The sequence below is a fragment of the Alligator mississippiensis genome, chromosome 11 (genome assembly GCF_030867095.1).
Source record: "Alligator mississippiensis isolate rAllMis1 chromosome 11, rAllMis1, whole genome shotgun sequence".
Classification (NCBI taxonomy): Eukaryota; Metazoa; Chordata; order Crocodylia; family Alligatoridae; genus Alligator; species Alligator mississippiensis.
The window spans coordinates 30,025,563-30,037,821 of NC_081834.1; the positions used below are offsets into that span (position 1 = coordinate 30,025,563).

General features: G+C 41.8%; 1 protein-coding gene across 6 annotated transcripts in view; it reads left to right on the forward strand.

The window, feature by feature from the left end:
- SCAPER (S-phase cyclin A associated protein in the ER) overlaps positions 1-12,259 on the forward strand; it is a 372,539-nt gene that overhangs the window by 328,172 nt on the left and 32,108 nt on the right. For all 6 annotated transcript variants that reach the window (XM_059714759.1, XM_014606103.3, XM_006261352.4 and 3 more), the window contains 2 exons: positions 3,779-4,016; positions 8,143-8,292. In XM_059714759.1, the coding sequence (XP_059570742.1) occupies positions 3,779-4,016; positions 8,143-8,292 (388 nt within the window). The remainder of the gene's footprint in view (positions 1-3,778; positions 4,017-8,142; positions 8,293-12,259) is intronic.

Below are 12,259 nucleotides of genomic sequence, written 5' to 3' on the forward strand. Positions count from 1 at the left end.
TATCTGTTTCAGGGCATTCCCTTGCAGCTTCTCCGCCAGGAGTCTTGTCCTGCAGAGAATGAAAGTAGCCATCAATCTCTTCTTCAATTGCCCTCATCCCCTGCAGCCTGCTCACCTCTGCCTGGACTTCCCTCACCTTCTTTTCCAATGCCTCAATTCGGGCACATGTGGGACAGGCAAGGGAACCCCCGGCCCCCACACTACCCCCAGGCCTCAGAGGTCCCGCCAGGCAACCCCTGCAGACAGGGGGCCAGGGCACTGCCAACCCATCCAAGGGGCCTGTCTGGGTAGAGGCCTCACAGGAGCTCCAGGCCGGAAGTAGTGGCAGGGCAGGGGCCCTGGCTGCGCTCCATGTTACCACCCCCATAGTAGCCCCCCTCCTCATTCACTTACCCAAAGCCTCTGTCAGAAGCTCCTGTGCATTCCTGCTCATGACTGGCCTGCGAACTACCTACAAATTGCTCCCCTGTTGGCAGTCCCAGTTCACTGGCTCCCTGGTCGCCTGGGGAGTCTCCTTTTATACCCTGTGTTACAGAACATGCATTTTCTTATAAATATAAGGTCAATACATCCCATTTTCTTATATTTATAAGGGGACATTGTCAAAATTAGTAAATCGCAGCGTTAAGGTTTGTTATAGTTGTGTTCATATCATTTACTACAGCTCATTTGCTTTTTCTTTCTCTCCTTTTCAAGGATATTTATTAAGGCTGTGCAAAGCTTTGGGTGGTGATTCGATTCAGAGGAGATTTGGCCCAATTCGGTGGCCAAATCCCCAAATCCAAATTGAATCAGGGAACCAATTAAAAGGTCTGAATCGATTTGAAGCTCTCCAAATCTTCAGAAAAGATTCGGACAGCTTTGATAATTCGGACAGTCCCCGGTGGCTGCATCAGGGAACTGCAATCCAACTAAGAGCTGGTAAATAGGGGTGGGGGAGGGGACCATGGGAGGACCTCTGTCAGGCCCCATCCCCTGCCTGCATCCCCAGCCCCCCCCAACCCCTGCCTGCTCCTCCAGCCCACCCCAGCTCCCAGCCCTTTAAAAAAAGCCCCAACTCACAGGGTGTTGCCAGGCAGGGGGGCAATCCCTGCTGCTCTCTACTGCCCCACACTGCATGGGGAGCTCTGCCACAAGGCCCCCAACACTCCCCCACAGCCCCAGCCCTTTAAGGAAAAAAAACCCCAAAATACCCCTTTGACTCACCGCTTCTGCAGCAGCCTTGGGACTTTGGGAGGCTTGTGCAGAGCTCCCCATGCAGCAGGGGGCAGCGGGGATTGCCTGCCCCCTGCCAGGCAGGAATGGTGAGTGTGGGGGTTTTCTGGTTTTCTTTTCTTAAAGAGCTGGAGCTGTGGTGGGCAGGGCAGCCATGGGGTGGGTGGGGGCTCATGGAGAGCTCCCCATGCTGGGGCAGTGAGGGGCAGTGGGGATTGCTCCCCTGCCCACAACACCCAGTTAGCCGGGGCTTTTTTTCCCCAGGTGCCGGGAGCTGGGGTGGGCATGGCAGCCATTGCCAGGCTGAGAGAGCGGGTGGGGGATGGGCCTGCCTGATTTGGAGATATGGCAGCAGCCAGATCTCTGAATCAGGTTTGACCGAATTGATTCGGGACGGTGATTTGAATTACCAAATCGAATCACTGTTCCCCGAAAAGGCCAAATCCGAAGCGAATGTTAGCCACTTCACACAGTCCTAATATTTATACCGTATTCATTATCTGTGCACCTTATCTATTCCAAAAGAATGTTGTACATGAATGTGATCAGGGAAGTATTGCAAGGACACAGGATTTACATTTGAATTCCCAAGTGTTGAATACTTGTTTGCTTTAATACCTTTTAATGTTATTACTTAATTATGGAAGGGCAGATGTAAAATAATAACTGAGATTACATTAGCAGATAGGTTAAATATTGATCCTAGTCATCATGCTAGTATTCTTTTAAGTTGCCGCAACAAATTACCATAACAAACCTTATTTCTAAAACCCAAATCACATTGTATGTTTTCCAGTAATAATGGCAAGTTGTACCTTTACCAGATAAGGCGATGAAGAATTCCTTGTGATTTATTTCTCCTTAGTAGAATAATAACTGACTCATTTTCTATAGTTACTATCCCTGCATCCCTTCTATTTCTAATTTTTCCTTTTTTTTAATGGGTGACCAGAAGTGACTGCAGTGTATAAGGTAAAGACCTATTGTTGATTTGTATAGCAACCACGCTGTTTTCAGTATTACTACCTACTACATCCTAACATTTTATTGTTGTTGTGCCTGCATTACATATTAAGCCAGAGTTTTCACTGAGGGCCCCCTGCACCTTCCCCCAGCAACAAGGAAGGTTCTGATGCTTTCTTTGACTGGTTAGCTCTGAAGCCAATCTAAATTCATGTATGAGTTGTGCAGATGAATTTGTTATCTTATATTGTCCAACATCTAGTTGTATATACCAGGAATTGTCAACCAGGGGTACGCGTACCCCTGGGGGTACTTGAGAAGCCCCTAGGGGTACGCATGGGCAGGCAGGAACAGAGTGCCATCATGCATTATCCTGCGCAGGCACTGCCCACCTGGCCAGACGCGGGGACCAGGGGAAGGTTGCTCTGCATTCAGCCACGTGCCACTACCTCCCTGCTCCGCATCCAGCCACTGGAGGTACACTGACCCAAAAAGGTTGAAAACCTCTATTATATACAAACCTGTTGCCCATTCACATATCTGTGTTATGTTTCCTCTAAAATTTTCCAATCTTGAAAACTGTTACTGTACTAAGTAATTTTATCTGGGTTTTATCGGCACCATTTCCACCTTACAGATAGGTAAGACAGTCATTGTAAAAGCCATCTGATAACTTCTTGCCATGTTGAAAAATAGCCACGTAGTTCTATTTGTTTCCTGTGTCTATCCTACAATAGAACTCTACCTCCAAACTACTTACTTAATTTCTTCAGTAGGTTCTTGTGAGGGTCCATGTCAAAGACCTTTTGATATTTGAGATAAATTATATTAGACACAGGACTAGAAGGGACAACCTGAGTCATCAGATCCAATCTCTGGTATCACAAGCAACTCATCAGTTTTCCTTGATGGAAAACTGTAAACATAAAAAGATTATTGTATATCACAGTATAATTTTCCTTTATACATGCAATGGTCATTTGTCTTCATCATTTTGTGTTTGTTTAGGTTTTGCCACCCTGCAATTCTCTATTATCTTAGGTGATCGTAATAAAGAAATGTATATTTTTGTTAACAGCTCAGGCACTTAGTTCTTCAGAACTCTTGGCTAACTATCATTTGTCCGAAGTAACTTATTGCTAATTACGTATCAATTTGTCCTGGCACATTCTTTTTGGCACTGAAGATGATTATAATCCCAGGGAGCTCCTTCTCTGCCAGCTGCCATAAAAAAAAAAAAAAACCCTGACTGGTACAGAGCCACTAACCTAAAATACCTGTCTGAAAAGCATGCAGGGAGCCACTGTTGAGTGTTTCACAGGCAAGCTTTAAAGCCATAGCATTTCTGCTGGGTTTCATACTAGCAGCATGAACCCATGAGTGCAGTCAGAGAGACTAGTATTTATGAAGAGAGATATTTAACGACAGACAGACAGAGAGGATGTCTAGATTAGTGAAAACATTTTGTAGTTTCCTAACACATTAGAGACATCCAGGTTTTCCTATTTGACCATTTACTTGTATTCTTCCATTTGACAACTTAGAAATGGTAGCTCCCATGGTAGTTTTCTCTTTACACAGTTTAATGTTTCTTTGTCAGGTCTTGGAACATATTTGACAATACACGTCAGGATCCCACAGGACTAACTGCAGTTCTTCAGGCTACAGATCTGGTTGGAGTCTTGCATATGCTATACTGTATTCTTTTCCATGGAACAATTTCAGACTCAAATACAGCAAGTCCTAAAGAGAGTTATGCAGAGAACACAATCCAGGTTGCTATTCAGAGTTTACACTTCTTCAATAGCTTTGCAGTTCTTGATCTGCCAGCCTTTCAGGTACAGACTTTGTTTTATTTTAACTCATGGTTAATCTTAGAATGTTTATTGTTGCATACATTTTCTTTTCTTTCAGCTTTGACTATGCATTCCCTTCAAGGTCAGATATTTACAATTAACTTACAGAATGGCTACAAATAAAAGCTGTGTTGGTCAGATTTGTTCATACATAGAATTGCTGTTTATTAATATTACTTTCATTATGTCACTGTTGGAAATAAATGCTATTAACTTCTATGTGAGAAAGGCACATGCAGAATACACAAATTTAAATATGCTACATAACTTTTTCTGTTCAGAAATATTAATTTTGACACTTGTTAAAGTTTTATATTTTAAGTCTACAATGTTAAAAGTGCTTTGAAGCTTTCTGTATCAAGGTCCACACACAACAATTTCTCTTCTTTTACTTACAAGATTTACTTATAAGATAACTGAACTTGGGGGTTGCTTAGGTGCCCTAAAATGACAGTTGCATTATAAAACCTGAATATAAGATTGTGCAACTGAACCAAAAAGAATCTACACATGCATGTTTTGTAGCTAGGGATATCATTTCTTTTGAAATTTAACTTTCTAAAATACAGTAAATATTGCCCAATTTTTATTTATGCAAGCCACAACAATTCTCAAAACTATCTGAGATTTGTTTATTATAAAAAGTATTTCCTTTTAAAAGAAAATAATACTTCTTCTAGAAAGTAATCCATAATGTAAACTAATCTGTTTGCCAGATTAGGAAACAATATTAAAATATTCCATACACAGATGAAAATCTGTTACTACAAGGCAAAGAAATGGAAATAACATTGCTTTATCAAACTTTTGATATTCCATGCACAGATGAATGTCTGTTACTACAAGGCAAAGAAATGGAAATAACATTGCTTTATCAAACTTTTGTGGTAGCACCAGTCTCTTTCAGTTTGTTAAAAGAAGTTTTTGATGCCAGCCAACATATAATGGACAATTTTTCCACAAATCACATTGTATATCATGGACTTATTTATGCACCATGCTAAAATCAGCAAGAACTTTACATGAGGGAAGAATGTGTGAGAAGACTCTCCTACCTATTGTTGACAGAGTAGCCCTAATCTGGTAACTGGTTTTATGTAGGCCGAGCTTTCATCCACATGGATCCAGTACACAGAATCAAAGCTTTTTTTAAATTTTATTGAATAACAGAGAGGTGAGGAAGGGAGATAAATTAGAAGTTATTTCATATATAAACCATGCATCTCTGCACAGCTAAGCAACTTCCCTTTCTACATTTCAAAAGGAGTGCCTTTGAAATAGGACCCTTCCCTGGCATGTTTTGAAATTGTTGCTGTCAAAGCTGGATGATTATTTGTTAGTGTTGATACAGTTATGCAAAAAGGGACAGACCTTCAGCTGATATAAATATCAGAGCTTGTCTAGCAGTCAGTGGAGCTTTGACAGATTGCACCAGCCAAAGTTCTGCCCCTTGATTTCACTTGAAAGCATTATATTTTTAAAATCCCTATTTCCATTGTACAGTATATTTATTCTTATGACAAAATAAAACAGAAGGATCTTCTTATGCTGTGTGTATCTGTCCAGCTGCCAAGTATCACAATATCCTTGCAGCAGAAAGTATCCTTAGTATTGGTCATCATTGGTCCTCCTTTTTGTTTCCTATGTTGGTTTGTACTGTGTCAAGTTGTGTATGACAGAAATGATTCCATTAAGTATAACTGACTATGAGTGACCATGTGAATCAGAATCATTTGGTTCATTAACAGGTCTCAGTAAAATAAATCATTTGCTTAACTGGTTTGCTGAATTAGGGACCTTGGGCCTTTGTACATGCCACAAAATTGGCTTTTAAAGCGGCTTAAATGCCCTTTTACACCGCTTTAATGGTGTTGCTGTTTGCACGCTCAGCAGTGTATTCCTCTTTAAATGACTTTGGTACATAGCAAGAAAAAACACCTCCAAGGTGTTTTAGTTTGCTACCTAACAAAGTGCAACAGTGAATGGGATGCTGGAAGCCAACATGCTCAGGGCTTGTTGGGTCCCACGCAGCTCAGGGGCTGAGACACCCAGCGGCAGCCTATGCAGGTAGGCTGTACTGAAGAAGAAAAAAAAAGCAGCGAGTCTGATTTTTTTTTTTTTCTCCCCGAAGCCTACCTGCCTGCCTGCCGGATCTGTGTGGGGGCCCGGTGCTTCCCTCTGCAGCTGAGGTGGGGGCCATTGCTTCCCTCCGCAGCTGTGGTGCCCCCAAGACCTCCCGGGCCAGGAGCCGGGTGCCGCTGGAGGGGGTGGCCCTGCACAGCTCAGGGACTGCTCAGCCCACTGGCAGCTTGCCCCTTCAAGCCCACCCCCCCCACCCACCCCCCACCACCACCACTGAAGAGGCAGGTAAGGATCGGGCCCCCACCCTTGTGTACACACCACAGGGGTTTAGCTTCGTTTTATTCTTCCTAAATTGAAGTGGTGTTTTTAAAACCCCACCATTTCAATTTCGGGAGAACTAAACCAAATTAAACCCCCATGGTATGTACAAGCAGCTATAGTATTGTTTTTGATTCGTATTAGTATTGATTTGATTAGTACTGTTTCTTTCATTTTGAGCTGTTTCTTTAATGTTAAAGGGCAACAAACACCTGAAGGAGATCATTGTCCTTACCAATTCTTGTGAACCATAGGAAAGTACAAGGCAGCAAACAAAATGGAGTTTATATATTGCCTGATGATTAGCTTTCCAAAATAGTTTCATCATGGTAACAGTAAGATCATATAACAGTTTTCTGGTTAAATAAGGATGTCTACTTCCAGTACAATGCAAATTAGTATCAGTACAGATAATCCTTTGGCTCATGAGTAGATATTTTATTTAATTTGAGCGTCTAAACAATTGAAAGATGATAGTGAGAAACAACACAGGATACTAAACTGCTATTAATTCTGGCTAAAGAGGAAGCATAGTTTCCTTGAAAAATTAGTTTAACTTTTATACACAAACTCATGTGCCCTTTGACCTGTTGTTATCAGAGAAAGTTAAACACAGAGGACTAGGTCACAGCTTGCGTGGACATGACTAATTAAATAAGGGCTAGGCACAAGAATATATCACTGCATGATGTAAAGTAGCAAATGGCTACTATTTTATGTGTTGAAGCTTGAAAGTAGGATACCTTATCAGAAGGTATTAAGTTTGGGAATAGAAGGTATCCGTTATTGATTCTTTTTTAATCATTAAGAATTCTAGTTTTCTGGGCTGAATGTTGTTTATGCTAAAACCCAACTCTAACACATTTACATTTATACATATATACTTCACACAGACTAGGAGATATGAAATCAAAAAAACTTTCAGATGCAAAATATTTTCCCAGAGGCCTGCAATGCTGCTTCATTAAAAGACTGAAATGCTCATGCCTTATGCCTCAGTTTTCCCCTTTGACCTTATGTCGCTCTATCTGCTTGACATGTTTATTAAATAGAGGCTGTAGGCTGCACAGATAAAATCTAATTCTCCTGAATCTCCACATTACAGTTTGCCTAGTTTCAGAAAGAATCCCCAAAAAGACATGCAGCTGAGGGTTCTCTTCTTTAGAATGTTTCTAACTTTTGAAAATGTTTATTTGAAATTATTCGATTTTATTTATCTTTCTTTTCCATTCAGGACACACAAGTTATTAGTGATAAATGTATTTTGCTCTTGCAAAAAATTAGAGATGATTTGTTTTTCTTTGCTTATTACTGAGAAATATTATTAATGTTAAGTTTTCCCGGAACATGTGCTGCATATCTAATGAAACGGGCCACTTAAATGCTAAATAGTATGCCAACTAAGAGTCCAAAATTTTCTTAGTCCCTTTAAAAATTAAAATTCAGTCTGATTTACAGTGGCATTTAAAATTATAATTAGAGCTGCGCTGCTAATTTATTGAATTAATAGGGGTTTTTTGTTGTTGTTGCTGTTTATCAGAAACTATTGTGACAGTCAACATTGTGACTAAAATGTTGCTCAAATATTTTGTAAGGTCCATATTTGGTGATAATCCTGAAAAGTGGGTAACTGGTTATTTTAAACTGTCCTTACTTCATTTAGTCCCTATAATATATGGCTACATTATGATTGGGTGTTTTCTGTCAGTCTGTTGTAGGTGCCGAGGGACTTTCCCTTGCATTCCGCCATATTATCAGCTCTTTGCTGTCATACTGTTCCCAGCACACCTGTGAAGGATTGCTCCATGAAGTCATTGTTTGTGTTGGATATTTTACTGTAAACCACACAGATAATCAGGTAAGGGAACCAAAAATGTGATGTGTATGTACTTATGTCTTGATCATACAAATATGTTAGTGCCATTGAAACCACTGACTCTTTGTAAATGTAAACATATGAGTATACATAGGCATATTGACAGTAAGAGCCTACATTAGGACAAAAATATCTGCTGGTGGTAGTTAGCAAGTGAAGACCAAATGAGCAATGGAAAAGGGGCAACATGCATTTTAGATCCTTTTACTTTATACAGTTATAGGCAAATTTGATCGTCCTGTGTATGAGATGTTGGTAACACTGACCATATTGCTGTGAAAACACAATAATTATTGACAAGGTTTTACTCTCCATAAGAATCCTGCATTTTATATTCATATGGATTTTTCTTGGGTCCTTTCATCTGAGGTGGAAGTTTGTACCAGAGTGAAGGCTATGCAGTCTGTACTATGTGGATATACCCTTAGATGACCAGGGACATCTTGATCATGTAAACCATGATCTTATGTTAGGGGTGGCCAGACTGCGACACACATGCCACAAGTGGCTTAGGCAGTAGGGGTGTGCGAAGTGGACCCTATTTTGATTCAGCCCAAATCAGGGACAGTGATTCGATTTGTTGATTTGGATTACTGTCCCCGATTTGATTAGGCCGAATCTGAAGATTCGATGCTGATTCAAAGAATCAGTGATTCAAACATAGACACAGCTTTAAAAATTTTTTCTATATACCTTTAGGTAACAGGTGCAGCTCGTGAACACTGCAGTGCTGGGGCTCATGGAGCGTCCCACAGGAGTGCGGAGGGGCCCTCCACATATTCGGTGGTGAACCCAAAAGTGGACCGGAAGTACTTCCAGTCCACTTCCAGGTCTGCCAGGAAGTGTGCGGGGCGCCCCCTGCACCCCCCTGGCTCAGTAATCGGCCACGGGGGGACCCCAAGTGCCCAGACCCAGGAGGCACCAGTCGCCGAGTCGGGGGACACAGGGGGGCCCCCTGCGTGCTCCCCAGTGGACCCAGAAATGGACTGGAAATGCTTCTGGTCCTCTTCCAGGTCTGCTGCCAAGCCTGCTGGGGAACCCCCTGCGCTTCTGTGGGACATTCCATACGCCCCAGCATCGCAGCACTCACAAGCCCCTGCTACCTAGAGGTATGTAGAAAAAACATTTAAAACTGTGTCTATGTCCGAGTCTCTCTGAATCAATTCAGAGGGTTCTGATTTGATTCGGAGAGATTAAAGGGTTCTCTGATTCGATTTGGATTCAGAAATTTGATCACTGAATTGGGACAAATCTCTGCCAAGTCGAATCAGGGACCGAAGCTTCGCACAGCCCTATTAAGCAGCCCATGTGTGTGGTACATGGCAGATCAGAGTGAGGGCAGGGAGTACAGCTGCAGATAGGGCAGGGAGCAGAAAGCAGAGCAGCAGAACAGACAGAAGAAGGAAATCAGAGTGATGCTTGTGGCACACTTGCCAAAGAAGTTGGCTCCCACTGTCACTACATGGTGCTTCACTGGCAAAAAAACTTTACATTAAAACCGTGAAATCCCCTTTGAGTATTAGAATGGACTTGGCATGCACTCATTAGATAAAAATGCTTACAAAATAATCAAGATGCATAACTTTGGGACTATTTGGAGTCAGATTCAATCCTGTTTTACAGCCCATCCAATATCCTGCAATCTCCTTATCTTAGAGGAACCCAGGATGTAGACTGAGGCAAACTATGGCTCTTGCTCTTTATTTTTGAATGCCTGTGCCTGCCTTTCCATGGGCAAATCCAGATGAGTACGGACATTTGTTTCCCTGAGGACAAGTAGCAGCGGCACACCTTGTGCCACTGCTACTTGTCCCCGGGAAACGTCCGTGCCATGTACATGGCAGGTTACCCGGGGTGGGATAGGGGAGGCTGGGGCCAGCAACTGTGTGGGTCCCAGCAGCCTTACCTGAGGTCGTGGGGGCCTCCTGGGGCCAGTGTGTGGCTCCAGTCAGCCAGGCTCCAGTTTTGAGAAGTCCACACTGCTGCCATGTCTGCTGCCCCACTTTTTTTCAGCATGGGTTATTTTGACCCCAGGACTCTTTGCAGCACCACATACTGCACATCCGCACTTATCTGGATGCAGCCTATGTGTGCATAGAAGCTGTATTATGTGGCATCATTCTCTGGGATTAGTGTACTTTATGTAAAGTTATTTGTCTTTTTAGATCTGTCTTTTATTTAATAAACTTGTTAATTCAAATGAAGAAGTTTTAATCTCCTCCGTAAATAGAAGAACAAAAATAAGTACTTCAGCTTGTTTCCGTGTAAGTTAAGAAAACCATTTTGAGCTGTGATGGCAGGACTGTCAGCTGCAATTTCAGCATTATAATATCTTAGGGCTGACAATGCAGTAAAAACAATATTATAACTTCAGTGGTTTTGGCTGCAGCTTCAATGAAGTTGCTGCAGCACTGCTACTGTGTAAAGCTGAATCCTAGCTCAGGATCCAAAAGCTGCCTGGCACAGGTCCCTGAGAACATAGACTCCGTTGGGGTCCAGTGTTTAACAGGGTCAGTCTAACACCGTTTCAGGAATTTGATTCAGTATTAAAGTCCTTTGAAGCAGACATCCAGAAGCCACTCAAAGACACACTGTTCCTTTACCCAGACTTCCTGCAGGCAATATTTTTGTAAGGCATTCGTTTTGAGAACCCCTGGGGTATTGCAGAGCTTTCTCGATTCCCACTGCAGTACAGCTGGTCTAGTTGGCATGCAGAAGTACCACTGAACTCTTCCTTTTCTCTGCAGCTTAAGAATCCTTTTTTTTTTTTGGCGCAAAGAGTAAACAGATGTGATTCATGCACCATTATATTGTCAGTAATAATGCAGAAGAGGGACATCCTTCCAGAACTGTCAGTTGTAGCGCTCTGTAATACCCATTGCTGTTTAGCACTAGTGCCCCGGGGCAAAGGTCTGTCCATCTTTTGAGCAGGCACAGTGCCATCTTAGCAGATGGCCGTGGTGAATGTAGGCAGCCGAGATAAAAGTATATGCATAAAAGTATTTGTCTGAGAACATAATTCCCTGGTGGTAATGTTGCAATGTCTCTGTCTTCAACATCTGCATTTTTGGGTAGGATTTTGTGCCATCACGAATCTACCCCTGAACTGGATTAATTTTCAAGATTAAAAATTACTTCCTCAGTTACATAAAACAAGTTTAAATCCTGGCTGAAGCAGAGCAGTGCTAGCATAGCAGAAATGCTCACGTGACCCTGTCAGATTCTAACAAATCTGCAAATTCTGCTAACTACTCGTCATCCACAATCTCAGACAGGACCTGAGAAGTAGTAGTAGTAGTCAGGTGTTAGAGGCCGAACAGGATAGTAGACTATTTTAGTGTTACTCTCTGTAATACAAATGATGATTTGCATTACTTAGAAATGTGTTACTGAATATTTAACTCAGAAAAATGTCATTTTGTATTGAATATCTTGCCTTTTTTCCTCCAAACATCATTTTTCTTGAGCCAAGGATCATATAGTGCATCTTCTGTGCATTCTCCCTCCCTTTCCACCTGCCCTCATTGAAGCTGTAATTGCACTTCTCCTGCCATGTTGGCAGAATGTTGGGGAGGCTGGACAACAGGACTTTTCTTGTACTTGTGAACTGACTCTGCATATAAACTCCATATTGGACAAGGGGATTCCACCTTTCGGTCCATAACATAATATTATTAAGATATTCCACTAGGTTAAAACCAAGTTTTGCTTTTATTGCCATAATTACTCTTAAAATTGGTTTCTTGGTTTTTTTACTTAAAAAACTATCTACAGATGTTTTTAATGGATTTTTTTTCTTAGAGAACTCTGATACACACACCCCTTGCTCTGAGGCCATTTTTGTATGCTTTCAATAGAAAGCATTCTTTAAGTTGGACCCTTCAGGTTTTAAACCCTTCTGGCAGTTACCTAACTGTATTTTGGTATTAAAGATTATAACTGAGTTTCT